Here is a 19,617-nt window from a genome sequence, read left to right as displayed (position 1 = left end):
CAATGTTACTGTTACCGTGTTACTGTTACCGTGTCAATTTCTCCGGCTTGTGCTCCCTTTAGTTTGCATGAGTTCATATCCATCCCGCTTTGTCATTTCTCATACCACAGTCGTATATCATCACAATCATATGCCACAGTTTGTTCAACCATTCCCCAATTAACGGTCATCCCCTCAATTTCCAGTTCTTTGCCACAACGAAAAGACCTGCTATAAATACTTTTGAACAAATAAGTCTGCTACTTCCTCTCTCACCCCCCTTTTTGAATTTTTTTGGGTTAAAGATCTAGTAGTAGAATTGCTGCGTCAAAGGATATACACAATTTTATAGGCTTTGGGACATAGTTTTAGATGATTCTTGATGGTTGAATTAGTTCACAATTTCACCCACAGTGCTTTAGAGTTCAATTTTTCCACATTCCCTCCAGCATTTATCATTTTCTTTTTAGCCATTTAGTCAGGGGGTATCTCAGAGTTATGTTGATTTACTTTTCTGTAATCAGTAGTGATTTAGGGCAGTTTTTCATGTGACTGTTGAGAGCTTCAAATTGTTCTGAAAACTACGTGTTCACATCCTTTGCTCATTTATCAATTGAAGGCTGTTATTTTTATAAATTTGGATTAGTTGTGTATATAATTGAGAAATGAGACTTTTATCAGAAAAACTTATTGTAAAATTATCTCCCCCCTCCCCAGTTTCCTGTTTTCTTTCTAATTCTGGCCACATTGGTTTTGTTTCTGCAAAAGCCTTTTAATTTCATGGAATCAAAATCCATTTTACTTCCTCTAATCCTCTCTGTCTCTAATTTGATCATAAACTCTTCCTTCATCCATAGATCTGAGAGGTACATTTTTCCATATTCCCCTAATTTATTTATGACATCATCTTTTATGTGTATATCATTTATCCATTTTGAATATATCTTGGTATATGGTGTGAGATTTTGGTCTGTCTAGTTTCTGCCAAACTGCTTACAATTTTCCCAGCAATTTTTGTCAAATGTTGAGTTTTTACTCGAAAAACTTGGGTTTTGATTTACCAAACACTACATGACTATGGTTATTTACTACTACATATTCTTTACCTAGTCTACTCCACTTATCTGCTACTTTATTTCTTAGCCAGCACCAAATTGTTCGATGGTTATTGCTGTGTAATATAGTTTGAAATCTGGAAATCCTAGGCTGTCATCTTTCACTTTTTTTTTCTTATTCTCTTGATAGGTTCTTCCAGATGAATTTTGTTACTATTTTTTCTAACTATAGAATAATTTTTTGGGAATTTGATTGGTGTGGCACTGAATAAGTAAGTTCTCTTAGATAGAAATGTCATTGTTATTATACTAGCTTGGCCTACCCATGAACAATTAATATTTCTCCAGTTGTTTAGATCTGTTTTCATTTGCGTCAAGAGTGTTTTGTAGAAAGACTCTCAGATATTTTATATATTATTACATTCATAAGGTTTCTCTCCAGTGTGGATTCTCTGATGTATCAGAATATTGGAATTCTGTGTGAAAGCCTTTCCACATTGATTACACACATATGGTTTCTCTCCAGTGTGGATTCTCAGATGTCCAGCAAGACCAGAGTTGTGTCGGAAAGCCTTTCCACAATGATTACCTTTATAAGGTTTCTCTCTAGTGTGGATTCTCAGATGGTTCACAAGATAGGCCTTATATGCTAAAGCCTTTCTGCACTGATTACATTCAAAATGTCATTCTGACTATAGAATTTTCTAAATATAAAAGAAAAGAAAACACTACGGGAGAGGATAAGGGAGGGTTCTCTGGAGTGGGGTAGGTCTGGAGTGGGGTAGGTTAACTGATAGGAGAGCCAGGTAACAGATAGAAGTCAAGTAGAGGAATTGGCAAGGATGAAAATAAGAGATAGGTACAAACAAAAACAGAATAGGAGTAGAATCTATTAGGGAAATTATATGTTTATATATGTATGTGTATATACATGTATGTATGCATATGTGTGTGTATATATCTATATCTAAATATTTCCAGGCTTAATTGTAACCTTGGGGGGATAGGGGAAAAAAAGTGTCTTGGACTACCAGACGTGACAGGGAGGCCTAGGGAGGAATGGAGCTGGAAACAGCAACAGCAGTGGTCACTTACTAGTGAGGACTTGTGCATCTAATGACCTTCTCATCACCAACACTGTTTTCCATTTACCTAAATGCAATAAAACTTCATAGATGTACTCTTGCAGCAAATAGTGGCCTTTAATAGACTATGGATTATAAGGAGAAGAGAGGCAATATGTGAGGTGAAGGCTGTGTTTGGCACAGAGTGCTGGACTGATCTTAGACTTACCCTCTTCAAGCTAAATATTCAGATTCAACAGAAGTGGTGACCTCAAGGCAAAATGACCATCAGAAGAATTAATGTCAACAAATTGGAGCTCTTCTCTGAGCAGAAACCAGTTGTTGCTAACTTGGAGGGAAAAGTGAGGCAACACAGAGTTGGCAACAGTGGAGCAGAGGAGGAGTGGGGCAGCTTTCAGAGATTTGGTGTACAGCACTGCATCTGCTCATCTGGTTTTATCAAGACTGGTGTGACAGAAATGATGGGGAATCTCAGAAGCCACTAAATGAAAAATGAAAACTACACAGGGGTTACCAGCAGGATGGTTCATCCATTTCTGGCAGTGTTTAACTCCCATCAGAAGTAAAGCACAAGCAAAGCTTAGAGAGATACTGGATTCTTGGTTAAGTAAGAAGGCAGGGGAAATTCAGTTTTATGCTGATAGTAATAATCCAAAGTGCTTTTATGATGCCTTGAAGGCTATTTATGGGCCAACATCTTGTGGTACATCTCAGCTGCTTAGTGCTGATGGAGCCACATTGATTAGTGATAAGGACATGATCCCAAAGATGGGTGGAATACTTCCATAGTGTTCTCAACAGACCATCATCAATCAATGCTGAAGCAATTGACTGTTTACCTCAGGTTGAAATCAGTCCTTCTCTAGACAAATTTCCAACTGAAGAAGAGGTCTTGAATGCCATTAAGCTCCTCTCTTGTGACAAAGCAAGGTGGGGGGGTCCATTGCTCATACAAAAGCTGACTGAAATTTTCTGGGGTATATGGCAAAAGGCGGATTATCCCCTAGGAGTTCCAGGACGCCTCCATTGTCCATCTCTATAAAGAAAAAAGAAATAGATTGTCATGTGACCATCATGGGGAGGAGGAAGGAGGCAGGGCTTTCTTTTTAGTCACTGCTGGCAAGATTCTTGCCAGAGTGTTCCTTAATAGGCTGATTGTTCACCTGGGATGTGGTCATCTACCTGAGAGCCAATGTGGCTTCCGAAAGGGCCAAGCAATGGTCGTTTTGATGTTTGCTGCCTAATAAGTCCAGGAGAAAGGCCAGGCGCAGAACAGAGAGCTGTATACAACATGTGTAGATCTGACCAAGGCCTTTGATGCTGTCAGTTGTGAAGGCTTATGTAAAATCATGTCAAAAGTTGGTTGGTATCTTTTGTCAATTTCACAATGGCATGCTTGCCTGGGTTCTGGATAATGCACTATGTTCTCATGCTTTCCCAGTCACCAGTAGGAAGCAAGGTTTTGTGCTTGCTCCTAGGCTTTGTAGCATGATATTTTCAGCCAAATTGTCAAATGCTTTCAATGAGGATGAACACTGCAGCAAGGTCAGCTGCTCTGATGGTAAAATTCTTCAACTTGAAAAGGCTACAAGCAAGATCAAAGTGAAGGGAGCGTTGGTGCATGGTTTTCTATTTGTGGATGACTGTGCACTTAGTGCAGCCTCTGAAGCTGAGATGCAACAAAGTATGGATCAGTTCTCTACTATTTATGCTAATTTTGGCCTAACAATTAAAACCAAGAAAACACAGGTATCACTACCATCATCACAACATCAGCTACCACCACACCATCTATATGTGGAACCATCAGCTACAGATAATAGGAACGTTTTGAATACTAGATAAGTTCACTTACCTTAGCAGTAGATTTTCCAGGGATGTACACATTGATAATGAGGTTGGCACATGCCTTGCCAGAGCTAGCTCTGTGTTTGAGAGACTGTGAAAGAAAGTGTGGGAGAGATGAGGTATTAAATTGCCTAACAATGTAGACCTAACTGAAGGTCTACATAGTGAATGTACTGTTCTCATTGTTGTATGTCTGGGTACCAGCGCCATGCCAGGAAATTGAATCTCTTCCATTTGAATTATCTTGAGAAGATTCTGAAGATCACCTGGCAGGATAAGGTACCAGATACTGAGGTCCTTTCTTGAACTAAACTGCCAAGAATTTAAACTCCACTGCAAGGAACACAACTCTAGTGGACTGGCCATGCTGTTCAAAGGAAAAAGTATGCTTTCCAAAAAGGCTGTGGAGAACTCACACAGGGCAAGTGCTCACATGGTGGTCAGAAAAAGCAGTACAAGGACAATGTCTTGAGAACTCTGGAATTGATTATGATTATTGATTCATGGGAGGCACTGGCACAGATCCACCCAACATGATGTGCCTTCCTCATCAGATAAGGTGCTTTGCACTATGAGCAAAGCAGAATTGAAACAACCCAAAGGACAAGATGCACAAATTTAGAGAATCCACCCCAAATTGTTCGCATGGATGATTTATGCCTGACCTGTGGTAGAGCTCGTATTGGTCTGGTCAGCCACAGTCGGCCACGTGGTAACTTGACTCTAACATAGTGAAGTCATTTTGGTTCTCCTCGAGAATGAAGGACAACTGATGATTTCACCTGTGATCAGTCCTGTTACTATGTTTATGGAAAATGTTTTTCCTTTTGGTGGCATTCATTAAATTCATCTTAAATTTTAAAAATAAAAAATTTTTGGCCTCCTTTAAGACTCAGCTTAAAAGACACCTTTTTCAGGGAGCTTTTCTAACACCTTAGGTGCTGTTGTTGAATCACTTCATTCCTGTCCAATTCCTTATGACCTCATTTGGGGTTTTCTTGGTAGAGATACTGGAGTGGTTTGTCATTCCCTTTTCTAGCTCATTTTGCAGATGAAGGACTGAGGCAAACAGGGTTCAGTGACTTGCCCAGGGTTACAGTCAGATTTGAAATCAGGAAGATGAATCATTTTTACTTCAAGCTTGGCCTTCTATCTACTGTGCCAACTAGCTACCTCTCCTCTGTGAGATTACCTTCTGTCAACTGTTTAGGTCCCTTTGTGGTAACTGTGGATAGAGAGCTGAATCTGCAGTGATGAAGATCTGAGTTCCAATGCTATCTCAAACCCCTACTAGGTGTATAACTCTGGGCAAGTCATTTAACCTCTTCCCCAGTTTTCTTATCTGTAAAAGTGGGGGTGATGATAGTTTCACCACCTCTCAAGGTTGTTTTGAAGATGTCAGTCAATAAAGAGGCAGCTAGGTGGCGCAGTGGATAGAATGGGGAGCCTGGAGTCAGAAAGGCTTGAGTTCAAATGTAAACTCAGACACTAGCTGTGTTACCCAGGGCAAGTTGCTTAACCCTATTTGCCTCAGTTTCCTCATCTAAAAAATGAGCTAAAAAACGAAATGATAAAAACATTCTAGTATGTATGCCAAGAAAACCCACAAGTTGGACATGACTGAAATGACTCAACTACAACCATCAAACATTTACTGGGGCAGGGTGCCAGGTACTGTGCTAAACCCTGGGGATAAAAAGAAGGCAGAAGACAATTCCTGCCTTACTTACTGCCTGACTTACCGTCTGATGGGGTTGACATCGTGTACCCAATCACAATGTGTAAACAAATATATACAAAGTAAGGAATAAATTTACATTTAAAAATACAAGTTTAAGGAAAAGATGCTCCAAAATACCCACAATTAGGTAAATGAGTTGTCTTGGTGTATCCGGAGCAAATGCAGAAGTTGCTAGGGGAGACTTGACTGCCTTCTTGGCTCCTCCCAGATCACTCTGGAGCCAAACTGTTCTGTGAGCTGAGGGAGGGAAAAAACTCAACTGCATGCCCTGGGATACTTTGCCAAGAGGGGGAGGGCAATCTCTTTGGGAAGCCCTTGGTTAGGACTGGTTCTGCTCCCAGGACTGCTGAATCTCTTAAAATGGTTTGGAGACAGGGTCACATGGAACTGATCATGGTGGGGTGCTGGCCAGTTGGGCTGAGGGACTCAAGTGCCAGTCACCTCTCCGTTGGCTTTCAGAGGGTAGGCAAGGTGGAGAGGTTTACAGCGGCGTAGTATACAGTACAATATCCTCATGCTGCCATCTGACACAGTGGGAGGTAAAATTACCATTAAAAAATTTGCTTTAAGAATTTTATTTGCTAAACAGTATTTATGATAAGTGAATATTGTCTGAAATATTTTTTTAATTGAGATGTTAGCAAAAAGGTTACACAATTCTAAGGAATTACTAGGGAAAGAAAATGTTTTGCATGTTACCAATTTTATTTTGGGTAATGAGTTTTATGGGTTATTTCATGGTTACTAGGTTAGGAAGAATATAGGTTATCATAATTAATATTTTGTTATTAAAAATTGTATGTAGAAAAGTATATTTTCAGCAGCCTCTAGTGAAAGATTATAGTTTTTGGTGGTTATAGAAACCTAGCCTCCTATTTCCCATAAGGTCACTGTTTTTACTTTCATGCTGTTTCTAGGAATGTTACCCTATCAAAGTTGAGGACTGACTGTAGGTCTAAGTCAGGACCCCAACTGGTACCCTGCCTCTGCTGGATGCCCTCTCTCTTTGTCCTCATCCTTCCCTTCTGACCTCTTGGTAAGTATCTTACTGGCACTCCAGTATCATGATTTTCTCCCAGGCCTGGATCCTGGGCTGGCTGCTTCTCAGGCTCCCCATCATATTCCAAATGTCCTGGAGTGCCATCTCCTGCTTTATCAATGAATCAGACAGCCTGACCTTTAGCACTCACCCAGAGCCTCAGTGGGAGGGAGAGCTCTGATTCAGGAGTCATTGAGACTGACTGGTTTCCTCCTTCCAAGATGTGAAACCCCTTCCTGCCTCTTGGGTCTCTATGGGATGATGGGGGAGGGAAGTAGGACAGAAGAGAAGGAATTAGGAGAGGATGAAAAGGTTATTGTGTCCACCCTGCTGCCCTCCTCTTCTGGCTGGACTTTCTCCCCAAGGGCAGTGCCAGAGGCTTTGTAACTCCTGAACGGTCTTACCCTCTGTCAATCCCTTTAGGCCAGCCAGAACCCTACCTCGGGGGTGAGGGCAAAGACGTCTCCCCCTCCCCTGCTCAGCCTGAAGAGGACCAAGGCCTGACCCAAGCAGGGAGCCTGAGGGAATGGCCCCTGGACCCCAGAGACCCCCCTGGCAGGTGAGTGCAGGGCAGCCACAGGTTTGACCAACCTCAGCAAATGTGGGCATTTCCAGTGATACAAAAGATTGTCTATGAAGCTGCCTATCTCTCTTATCTATCCTTTCTTAAAATAAATACATATGAAATGGAAGACATCAGTAACAACACTGCCCGGCCTCTTCTGTGTTTTGAACTGTTTCATTAGCTCTTTTTCCCCTCCAGCCATAATTGTCCCTCAGACTTGCTGCCCTCATGGTTTTGATTTTTGTGTTCTGCCTCTTTACAAACTGTCAAAACCACTTCATTTGTTAGTCTCTATAACATATGGATCAATTCTTTGCTCCTCTTGCATTCCTAACATGCACACACACATGCACACACACACACACACACACGCACACACACACTCCTCCCTCCTCTGTGTTTCTTTTTTCAAAGCTCTCTCTTGTACCAACTGAAGGTGAAGGAAAAGCACTCCTCACCTGCCTCCTGTCTGGACAGAGCAGGGCCCTGACATCTTCCCCAGCTGTCTTCCTTTGCAATGTTGTGGTCAGAGCACAACTGCCCCCCCACTCCCACTCCCCACCCCGGTCCCTTTACTCTGCCTCAGTTCACACAGGATTTCCCAGGTGTCTCTGAATCCTTCCCATTTGCATTTCCTAGGTCTGGTCAATAAGCCTTTGGAAAGTGGCCACTCTGTGCCAGACACTGTTCAGACCTCCTGTGGATACAAGGGAAGGAGAGATCAGTGCCTGCCTTTAAGGAGCTCCCAGTCTAATGTGGGAGACAATGTACAAGCAGCTGCATCTGTAAAAGTTACAGGCAGTGCGGGGGGGAGGGGAAGGAGCCAGCAGGGAACAGGTGTGGCAATTAAAACGGTTCGAGAGACATAGTTTCTGGGTAATTTAATCATTTTAGGCCAGAACACATTTATTACTAAAAGGATGGTCATTCAGCTGTTCCTCTTAAACCAAAGCCAGTCATGGCACTGTGCTTAGTGGTGGCTACAAAAAATGGCAAACACAAATCTCTCTCCTCAAGGAAATCCCAGTTTAATAGGTGAAAGGACACATAGACAGCTATGTGCAGGTGGGCCATAGTCAGGTAAATAAGGTGATTAAAGAAGGGTGGCTTGAGAAGGATTCCTGTGGAAGGTAGGATGTCATTTCTTCTCCATATTCCTGAAGAGGACGGTGACCTCAGTAGGAGATGTCTAGACTTATCAGTGAATTGGATTGAAGTGAGGCAGAGCTGTGTAATCATCAGCCTCACACTGTCCTCTGGAATCAGCTGAGTCCAGTGGCATGACATATGTCAAGATGACTGGCAATGGCATGAGATGCAAGTCTCAGTTTGTCTGAGGCAATGCCCATTCGGTTGTTAAAGATTGGTGGGATTTTAGTTGGGACCTGAAAGAAACCAGGAGGCAGAAATAAAGAGGTAAAGAATTCGAGCCATTTAGGGCAGCCAAGGAAAATGTGTAGATGCTAAAGATGGAGCATCTTCTTTATGGAATACCAAGGAGACCAGTATCATTGGATCATAGAGTAGGTGATGGATAATAAGGAACAGGAAGACTGTAAAAGCAGGTAGTTTTTAGGTCATAAAGGGCTTTGAATACAAGGAGATCACACTTGTATTTGATCTTGGAGGTGATAGGGAGACACTGGAGTTTATTGAGTTGGGGAATGACATGGTTGGACCTACAATGTAGGAAAATCACTTTATTGATCAAATGGAGGAGGCATTGGAGTGGGGGGAGTCTTGAGTCAGGCCAACCCAGCAGTAAGGTGTTGCTGTACTCCACGGATGAGGTGATGAGGGTCTGCGCCAGGATGGTTGGAACATCAGAGGAGAGAAGGTGGTTTATTTGGGAAATGTTACAAAAGCAAAATTAAAAGTTATTGGCACCAGACTGGATATGGGGCAATGAAAGATGGGAGTTGAGAATGACATCTAAACTTAGCTCCCAGGATTGGGAGGTTGCCTTTGCCCTTAACAGTAATGGGGAAGGTAGGAGGGTAGGGGAACCTTAAGGGAACAAGATAATAAATTCCATTTTGATTATGTCAAATTTAAGATGTCTCCTGGATATCGAATTTGAGTTGTCTGAAAGGAAGTTGTGATCGGAGGTGACTCACGTTGAGTGGCCTCAATTTTTAAATTAAAGTAAGAGGTGAGATATTCAGATGAGAGTTTTTGGGTAGTCAGTAGTCAATGAACATTTATTGTATTTATGATATACCAGGCATTGTGCTAAGGGCTGAGGACTCAGATGCTAAAAAAAGAAAAAGAGTCTCTGATCTCATGGAACTTGGAGTCTGAGGGGAAGACACCACCCAAAAAGAAGCCCAGAAGGAATAATCCAGCAGACACTGGGGCATGATGGAGAAGTCTAGAGTCCCAAAGTAGTGCAGCCAGGTGAGGAAAGAAATGTCTGAGCTCAGCCCTCTTCTCCAATGCAAGTTTGACGTTCATGGCCCCACCATCTAATCAGAGAGGCAGAAGGTAGTGATGAGGTGAACTGCTGAAGCTGCTGACATGTCCCAGGACGATGCTGTCCCAACTGGAGAATGGTAGATAAGGCTTTCAGAGAAGTCCAAAGGTAGTGGCATCAGGTGAGGATTGAGGAGATGTGTGAGCTGAGCTCCCTCCTTCAAAGGAAGCTTGGAGTTCATGACCTCACCTTATGGTGGTGAAGGATGTATATGGGAGGTTTGAGATGGAAGAGGTTTGAAGTAGCTTCTGTATGAGTGAGAGAATCAATTAGACATGAATTATCCATCAAGAAAAATGCTGTCTTCCCCTAGTGAGATCCCGTATGATAAATAAATGCCATGCAATGAAGAATTGTGACTCAAGAGACCCTGGTGAAAAGAAAAGGTTGGTAAATTCTTGGGAATCTCAAAAAGTGGGAAGAGACTCATAAATACCTTAATTACTCAGAAGTTAATTTAGAAATAAAAGAAGTTAAAGGAGAAATATGGATTTCAAAAATCATAAATCAGATATGTTAAGGAAGTAATGAAGATGATGAAAGATGAAATGATGAAAAGACAGTTTTATCCACATGATGGAGAATTGTTCCTAAGTAATTTGTTGTTCATGTGTTTTAGTCATATCTAATTCTTTATAACCCCATTTTCATCTCTAGTTAATTTTACAGATGAGGGAACTGAGGCAAACAGGGTTAAGTGATTTGCTTCGAGTCACCTAGCTAGTAAGTGACTGAGACCAGCTTTAAACTCAGGTCTTCCTGACTCAATGCCCAATGGTCTATCCACTGTGCAGCCTCACTACCCACAAATAATATAACCTCTAAGTAAAACTGTCATATCATTAATGGAAATGGCAGATAATGAAATGAGAGCGCATCAAATAAGAAGGCATTGGCCAAACGTGTTCTACATGTAGTGGGTTGGAAAAATCGATGACCCTTCTCTAATGCCATGGCATTTTCACATCTGGCCACTCTCTTATATTTCATCCATCAGTCTGCCTCTTAACCCATTATCCTGACTCTTGCTGTCCTTTGGTCCAGAGTTTTAGGGACATATTTAGATAACTTACTTTTCATAGACTGGTAATATTTTTCTCATGACTTAGCTCAATCTCCGGGCCCACGTAAGGAAATATTACATTTTGAGTAAGTAAAGGAAACCTCTTTTCCCCATCATAATTACTCTCATTCTATATAACTCAATATGAATATTAATGAATACATGCCATTAACCAGTGAAAGCAATCATAAAGCCGACATAAGATATTTTTCAGAACCTGTATCTTCTTCATGATGCCATAGGAAGAAACATTTCATAGTAAGATATTTGTCAACTTTATAAAATCCTTTATTCTCAGTCTTCCATTGGGCTCTTAATGACCTTGGTTTTAAGTATTGTTTTTGACAATGATAAATTATATGATTTTTTGGAATTTCCTTCTTTGTGCTTCATTTACTCCTGTAAATTGATGAGGGTTGGACTGGATGAATTCTGAAGTCTCTTTCAGCTCTTAAGTCTTGTGAATTTTGATGGCTAGGAGTCACTGACATTCAAGGATGTGGCTGTGGACTTCACCCAGGAGGAGTGGTGCCTCTTGGACCATTCTCGGAAAGAGCTATACAAGGAGGTGATGCTGGAAAACTTCCAGAATCTTCTCTCCCTGGGTAAGCACAACTTCCCCTGGAACTCTGAATCTGCCATCAAAGGAGTATCTTCTTTCCTTCCCTAGGGTGCAGTTTTTGACTATTTATCACTTATTAGAAAGGTGAAAGCAATGGTCTCTCAACAGGGCGCTCCTGCTGCCTGGTTTTCCTGATAAAGGTCTTTGCATTTTGTGATGGGAAACTGGGATTTTCCTTTGCTGCTTCTGAAGCTGTCACTTTTGTATTTTGAGTAACTTCAGGTTACAAAACAAATGAGGGTTATAGACTCTCCTACTTGGAACTAATCTCAGAGATTATCTAGCCTAGGCCCTGCCTGCAAAATGATTTTTTTCTGCAAAACTCTGAAAACTCCTCATGCCTTTTCCTTGAAGAAGGGAAGTAAAAGGAGCCCCCTACTCAACATGGCCACCCTTTCCTCCAGGGATGGGTCTAGCCTTAAAGCTGTTCTTGTTAACAAGCACACATTTATAGCTAATTACTTCTAGTCCCGCTTTGTTTATCTTTGTTCTTCGTTCTTCCCCCAAACTCTAGCACAGATGGTAGGAAAGGAAGGGAAAGGAATAAGCATTTATGTAGACCTACTATATGCCAGGCATCATGCTAAGTACTTTACAAATTTTATCGCATCTTATCCTCCCAATACCCTGAGTTTGGTGCAGTGATTATCCCTATCTTACAGATGAGGAAACTAAGGCAAAGAGGTTAATTGACTTGCCCAGGAGCACACAGCTACTAAGGGTCTAAGGCTAACTTTGGACTCAAGTCTTCTTGACTCTGTGGCCCAGGTGTCTTACTACTGAACTAGTAGTGGGCTCTAACTTCTAGATAAGCTGTGGAATGTGACCGTGATTCTATGAAGGAGGCAGACAAAGAGAATATTCTTGTTCTAATTTGGCCATATGACCTCCCCCCTATCTCCAAGCTCTCATAAACACCATATCCAACCATCCTTGAGGAGTCATGGGAACCATCCTGTGGTCCTTGCCTGCATGTCTCTTTTTCCGAAAGAGGAATAAAGTGTAAGTTTCTCTCCATCCTCACTCCTTTCTTCCCCATGCCAAGGAATTCCAATTCTCAGAGAAGATTTGATCTCCCAATTGGAGGAAAAGGAAGCATCATGGATCCTGGATCAAATTAACCTGAGGAACTCCTGTCCAGGTGAGTGAGATGAAAGCAGGTATATCACAAGGAGCATCTGTGTTGTAGTGAAGGGAATGCTAGGCTTAGGGGCAGAAAGATCTGACTTGGAATCCTTTTTCAGAAGCTTTTGAGCAGTATCATCTTGAGAAAGTCACTGAAGCTCTGAGCCTCAGTTTCCTCATTTGTGAAATTAAAAGTTTGGACACCATGGCCTTTCATTTCCCGTCTACTGATAAATCTATGATCCTTGAAGAAGTCATTGTTTAGAACTTTGGGGCATGGAAATCTGAAAGCATCCAAAAAGGGCGGAGGCTGTCCTGTGAGCACTCTTTCCTAGATGTTCTTCAAGTCAACAAGCATGTATTAGGCACCTACTATGTGCCAGACACTGTGCTAAGTGCCATGGATACAAAGAAAGGCAAGGGACAACCGCTGTTCTCAGAAAGTTCTCAAAGTGGTAGGGGAAGACAACCTGCAAACCATTATATGGAGACCTGTGATAGCCAGGATCAGTTAGAGCTAATCAGGAGAGGAAAGGCACCGAGGTCAGGGAGCACTGCAGAAGGCTCACTGCAGAAGGTGGGGTGTTAGGTGAGACTTCAGGGAAGTCCGGGTGAGCATTCTGTGGAGGGGGAACAGCCAAGAGGAACATCTGGAGTCAGGAGATGGCGGATCTTGTTTAAGGAAAAGAAGTAAGGTGAAAGAAGACTGGAAAGAAAGAGGAGGGGACCAGAGGAATTTGTATTTGATCCTGGTGATAGGGAGCCACTGGAGCTTATTGAGAAGGTAGTGCCATGGTCAGAAGTGTGCTTTATTTAGGGAGATGGATTTGTTAGCTCTATGCAGGAGCAGGGTTGTGAGAGAGAACTGAGACAGTGAGATCAAGCAGAAAGCTCTTGTAACACCACAGGTATGAGTTATACAGGCCTGAACCAAGAAAGTGGCAGTATTGGGAGAGGTGGAATATATAGGAGAAAGGTTACAAAAGTAGTGTCAAAGGACTTTCCAAAAAATTAAATTGTGAGTGTATGAGGTATAGATGAGAAGTGAGCAGTTACCTAGGTTATGAGCCTGGATGATTGGCAGGGTGGTGCCCTGGATAGCAGTAGTCAAATAAGAAGATGGGAGAAAGATAAGGAGTTTCATTTTAGACATGAGAGATGAATGTCCCTAAAACCTAGAGAAGAGAGCCTCCAGGAAAGTGGGGGTGATTAATCAATCAAAAATAGCAGAGAGGTCAAGAAATAAGAGGCTTGAGAAAAGGCCATTGGATTTAGCTATTTGGAGATGGTTCATAACTTCACAGAGAACTGTTTTACTTGAAGAAGGAAGTTGGAAGCCAAACTGCAGAGAATTTCAGAGAGTGAAATGAAAGGAACTGGAGATACCAACTGTAGATGGCTATCTCTAGTATTAAGCAGTGAAAGGGATATAGGGCCATATCTAGTGGGGGTGAATGGACCAAGTGAAGTTTTTTTGAGTAGCCAAGAGACCTGGTTTTACTTGTGACAATAGGGAAGGAGCCAGCAGAGAGGGAGAAATTGGAAATTATTGGGAAAAAATGGGGATGAAAGAGAAGGGAATATTCTGATGTAAAAGACCCAATCCAATGACACAATCTTATAAACATTTTTAAGCACCTACTATGTGCCAGGCATTGGGCCAGGGATACAATTAGTTAAAAAAAAAAAAAAAAGATAGTTCCTGCCCTGAAGGACCTTATAATCTAACAAGGATGGGGAAAACACAGAAGGATGCAAGAAAGAATGGGAGAGGGAGAAGGAAGCCAGGGCATACCTGGTGTGGCAGTATCTTGTTCTGCCCTGTTGAAACTAGGCAGAGTGGTAGATGCAGAAAAGAGTGTGCCAGACATCCAGTTACTGCCCTCTGTAAAGGAAGGCATCGGGAGAAGTTTGCTCTCCAGCCAAAAGGTAGAACAAACTTAGGGATACGGGGTCAGTCAATGCTCTATTTTTTTTAATTCTTATTTAGTATATTATTTTTTCCTAGTTAGATGTAAAAACAATTTTTAACATTCGCTTTTAAAACTTTGAGTTCCAAATTCTCTCATTGAGAAGGCAAGCTATTTGACTGTAGTCATGCAGAACACTTCCATGGTAGTCATGTTGTGAAAGAAAACATAGAGAAAAAATTTCCTCAAGATAAAGAAAGAAAGTATACATTAGTCTGTTTTCAGACACTCTCAGTTTTTTCTCTAGGGTTGGATAGCATTTTTCATCCTAAGTCCTTCAGAGCTGTCCTGGATCCTTTTACTGAGGAGAACAGTCAAGTCATTCCCAGCTGATCATCGTACAACATTGCTATGACTTTGTACATGATACGTTTCATTTGGCATCAGCTCATAGAAGCCTTTCCAAGTTTCTCTGAGAGCTTCCTGCTCATCATTTCCTGTAGTATAATACTATTCAATCATAACCATGTACCATAACTTTTTCAGCCATTCCCCAATGGATGGGCATCCCCTCAATTTCTAATTCTTTGCCCCCAGAAAAGAGCTGCTATAAATATTTGTGTACGTATAGATCCCTTTCCTTTTTGTTTTTGGTTTTTTATCTCTTGGTAGGCCAAAGGGCACGTGCATGGTTTATAGCTCTTTGGGCATAGTTCCAAATTGCTCTACAGAATGGTTGAATCAGTTCACAACTCCACCAACAATGCGTTAAAGTCTCACTTTTTTCACATCCCCTCCAACATTTGTAATTTACCTTTTCTGTCCTGTTAGCCAATCTAATATGAGGCAGTACCTCAGAATTGTTTTAATTTGCATTTCTCTAATCAGTAGGGAGAGTATTGCTTCACACGGCTATAGATGGTTTTAATTACTTCATCTGAAAAGTAATCATGTCTTTTGATCATTATTCAATTGGGGAATGGTCTCATTTTTATAAATTTGACTGTTCTGTGTTTGAGAAATGAGGCCTTTATTAGAGACACTTGCTTCAGAATTTTTCACAGTTACTGTTGCCAACTGTATTTCCCTCCATCCTATTCTTATTCCATTTTCTTCTTTCACCCTGTCCCTCCTCAGCAGTTTTGTTTCTGAATACCCCAGTCAGTACTTTAGTTACCAGCATGATAATGAGATAAGATGTGAGGAGGGTTTAAACGGGATGGATTGGGATCATTTATCCAAGTAAAAAGGTTTGCCTTGGCAAGCAGAAAGGCCCCCTCTTAATGGGGGACTGGGACAAAGAAGGAAAAAGACAGCTTTTTGCAGATGTCTAATTTTTCAATGAAACATGAGGTCAAGTTCTCAGCTGAGAGAGTTGAGAGGGGAGTACACTAAAAAAGGAGTGTTGGGGAAGGATGAAAAGTTTTGGAAAAGACATTGTGATGAGTAGACTAGTGAGTTGGAGATGTAGAAGGATTACCTGCTGCAATGAGCAGTTAATAAAATTTATGTAATCCTAAATTTCTAGTGGACTCAGCCAAGTGGTTTTCCTGATTTCCATTCAGTAGCATGTGAGTAGTAAAGAAGGCCATTGCCTTACTTGGAAGTAATTACTGAAAGCTGAGGCTTGCAAAAGTCATTAATCTAAGGTCCTTTCCTGATCGCTATGAACCACTTTTTGTCTCCATTTTGAGAAAAACCTTGATTGAGGTGATCACCTCTTTAAAACTAAGGAAACTGAAGTTAGAGACTCCCAGGCATCCCATAGTACCAGAATATCCAGCAACTTAGAAACCTTTGTGATCTCCTGTATTTGATGTGGTTAGATTCCGTTCAGGTTTGAACCAAAGGTTTTATCACCTTGTAGGTGATAAAATGCAAGAAATAGGGCTGAGGCCACAACCTGCATTTGATAATTAAGTCCAGAATCCAGGGAATAATGGAGCGATTGCATCTTGGTATCAACCCTGGGCCCAGTCAGTCAGTAAACATTTATTAAACACCTACTATGTTCCAGGCACTGTACTAAGCCCTGGGAATACAAAGAAAGGCAAAAGACAGTCTCTGCTGTCAAGATGCCCACAATCTGGCATATAAACTCAATAGAGGTGGTTTGCGAAGAAACAGCTGATCAGGAACCTCACTCTTAGCTGATCTAAACAAAGGAGGGAGTTTTGCTATGGAAATACATTAAGTTCAACAGGGAAATAAATGAATAGATGAGAGGACAAGAGCAGTTTACAGAGAGCAGAGTTAGTGAGGAATTAAGCAAAATGAAAATTCTGATGACAAAAGGTAACATTTATATAGACCCTACTATGTGTCAGGTGATTTACAAATATCTCATTTGATCCTTACGACAACCCTGGGATGCCAGTGTCGTTATTTTCCCTTTTTACACTGTAGCAGCAAGCACTGTGACACATCCAGGATGACCTACTGGCACACGTTCCTAGGTCTGCTTTTCTCAATGGAAAGCAACTTTTGAGGGGTCAACAATCTACTTTGCATTCACCAACAGAGAAAATACGAGCAGATAAATAAAGACCAATGGACGGGGCTTCTGACTGTGTGACCCTAAGCAATACGTACATCAGAGACCAACAGACAGATCCAGCTGTCTGATCATTACATACATGCATAGTTACCACAGAGAAGCACCAACATCTGCGTTTTCAAAGCGGGGTAGAAGGAGGAGAGGGTGGGCTTCCTTAACAGCTTCCCAGAATCTCATCTGGCACATGAACCTTCTTCCAAGCCCCTAAAGTGAAACCTCACCTCAGAGTCTATGCGCACTTTTCAGAGCCTGAGGGCACAACCTTTGTGACTCTGCCTCATTAGCAATTAACAAAAGGTATGGGCCTTATGGGTAGGGAAAATCTTTACATTACATTACATAAATATAAGAAAATTGAGGCAAACAGGGGTACAGTGACTTGCCCAGGGTCACATGGGTAGCAAGTGTCAGAGTCTGTATTTGAACTCAGGTCTTCCTGACTTCAGGTCCAATGTGCTATCCATTATGCCGCTGAGCTGCCTCATGATGGAAAATGTTTCCACCATAGAGATGCTTTATTTAGAAGAGATTAAAAAGATAGTAGACTTTTAGGAAGTGTTATGGTCAGTGACCTAGGACTGGAATGGATGGATAGATTGGGGTGAGGAGTGAGGATCATGCTTTCTATTCTAAATAAGTAGTGTTGATCCCACTCCCTTTCCCCATGTATTTTTTTGTTTTTAAAGATTGAGGCAGGGGAAAAGAGGAGAAGAGATAAGATAATGGATAAGGATAAGATAATGTAGAAAACATAATTGTCATAACTAAATGTGAATGGGATTAATTCACCCATAATAATGGAAGAAGGTAGCAGAATGCATTAGGAAGCAGAACCCTACTACATGTTGTGTATGGAAAACATCCTTGAAACAAAGATTCACCCAGCATTAAAATGAAGGGATTTCATTGTTTAATACAGTTTGGAATTCTGTCCCCACAGTCATTCACTTGGATGTCTTTTGACCCAGTGATAACCACTAGAGAAGAGATATGACACAAATTTGTAGCTGCTGTTTTTTATTTTTGCAAAGAACTGAAAACAAAGATGGTACTCATATATTTAGTAATGACTGAAAAAATGCTGGTCTAAGAATATAATGGAAGATTGTCGAACCTTAAGAAATTATAAAAGGCACAGTTTCAGAGAAACCTGGGAAGAGTTTTCTGAACAAATATAGACATAAGTGAACAGAACCAGTAGAATAGTTTATACTGTAGCAACATTGATCAGTGCAATGAACAACCAATTCCAGAGCAGTGGTTCCCAAAATCTTTTGTTCTTAGAACCTCTTTCACCAGTAGCAAGAACTATGTTGTGAAACTCCCTGGTCATTTAAACTACTATTCATATAATTCATATTTATTTTTGCACTTAATTCCTACAATAAAGACCTGGAAAACTTTTGCTCCTCAATGCTCCAAATCTATGCTTTCATTACAATATATTATAATTAGATATATTTTAATAGATATGTTATAATTATAAGACTATGAAATCTTATTCTATAACCTATTTCATAGGTTATGAAAATAAAATATAAATGACAATATTGTAAGACTAAAATAATTATGAAAATTTAATATAGGATTTTCTGTAAGAATTTTTTAGAAATTTAGTAAGACTTCTTGCTTATTACTTATAAGACTCCAATTTAAATTATAGATTTTGTTGAATATGAATAGCATTTTTTCATCATATAAGTAATAACTTGAAAGTTGTTAAACATAATGTAACATGTAGAATTCATTTCACTGTTGGACTTTTTCCTCTCAACAAAAAATTTGTACTATTTGTTTTCACAGCTGCCAAACTCAATCTTCAATGTGGCTCTGCTTCTAGCCTATTTAATAAGAAAAACAGCAATCAAATTATAATAATAAATGTCATTCATGTAGTATCTGTGATGTGCCAGATGCTGGGCTAAGTGCTTTACACACATGATCTCCTTTGATCCTCAGAATGCCACGAGGTAGATGTTATTATCCCCATTTTATAACTGAGGAAACAGACAAGAAGAGGCTAAGTGACTTACCCATGATCACAGGGCTAAAAAATATCTGAGGTGGGATTTGAACTTAGGTCTTGACCACTAGACCCAGTTTTCTGTTCCTTTTGAATTTTGGTTTGTAACCCAGAATACAGTGAAAATGCTCTCTCACACATGGATGACATAGAAAATGGTAGGAGAATTTTACAATCTCTCTTGCTGAGGGATGGAAATTAATTTTTTTATTTTTAGCCCATAAACCAGAAACCAAAATGAATCACCAGTTAACATATAAAAGATTTATTTTTCTATTTTCAATGACAAGTAGTGTATTAAATGATAAATTCCCTTGAAATTCATTTGCTTCTCTGTGCTTTGCTTTTTTTTTTAAACAACCTTTTATATAAAACAACATTTGTAAGGAAAGGACTCTTCAGACATACATTTCTTCTTTCTACCATTGGCACATTGTCCACATTCTCAGAAACTCTGCCAAATGAATGACCTATGTTGCCAACCAGATCTTTTGAGAATCTGTGCAGTAGAAGAAGAAAAGTTTGATGTTTA

At 40.6% G+C, this 19,617-nt stretch overlaps 1 protein-coding gene across 1 annotated transcript in view; it reads left to right on the top strand.

Moving 5' to 3' along the window:
• The window catches only part of LOC140508273 (uncharacterized), an 88,600-nt gene that overhangs the window by 1,044 nt on the left and 67,939 nt on the right, over nucleotides 1–19,617 (top strand). The window contains 4 exon segments of the mRNA XM_072616076.1: nucleotides 6,626–6,744; nucleotides 7,171–7,306; nucleotides 11,327–11,453; nucleotides 12,516–12,611. Coding sequence (XP_072472177.1) covers nucleotides 7,274–7,306; nucleotides 11,327–11,453; nucleotides 12,516–12,611 — 256 coding nt within the window. The 5' untranslated portion in view covers nucleotides 6,626–6,744; nucleotides 7,171–7,273.

Source organism: Notamacropus eugenii, chromosome 5, assembly GCF_028372415.1.
Source record: "Notamacropus eugenii isolate mMacEug1 chromosome 5, mMacEug1.pri_v2, whole genome shotgun sequence".
In the NCBI taxonomy this organism is placed as follows: domain Eukaryota; kingdom Metazoa; phylum Chordata; class Mammalia; order Diprotodontia; family Macropodidae; genus Notamacropus; species Notamacropus eugenii.
The sequence above is the reverse complement of the archived record's forward strand: the minus strand, read 5'-3'. Positions and strand labels throughout refer to the sequence as shown.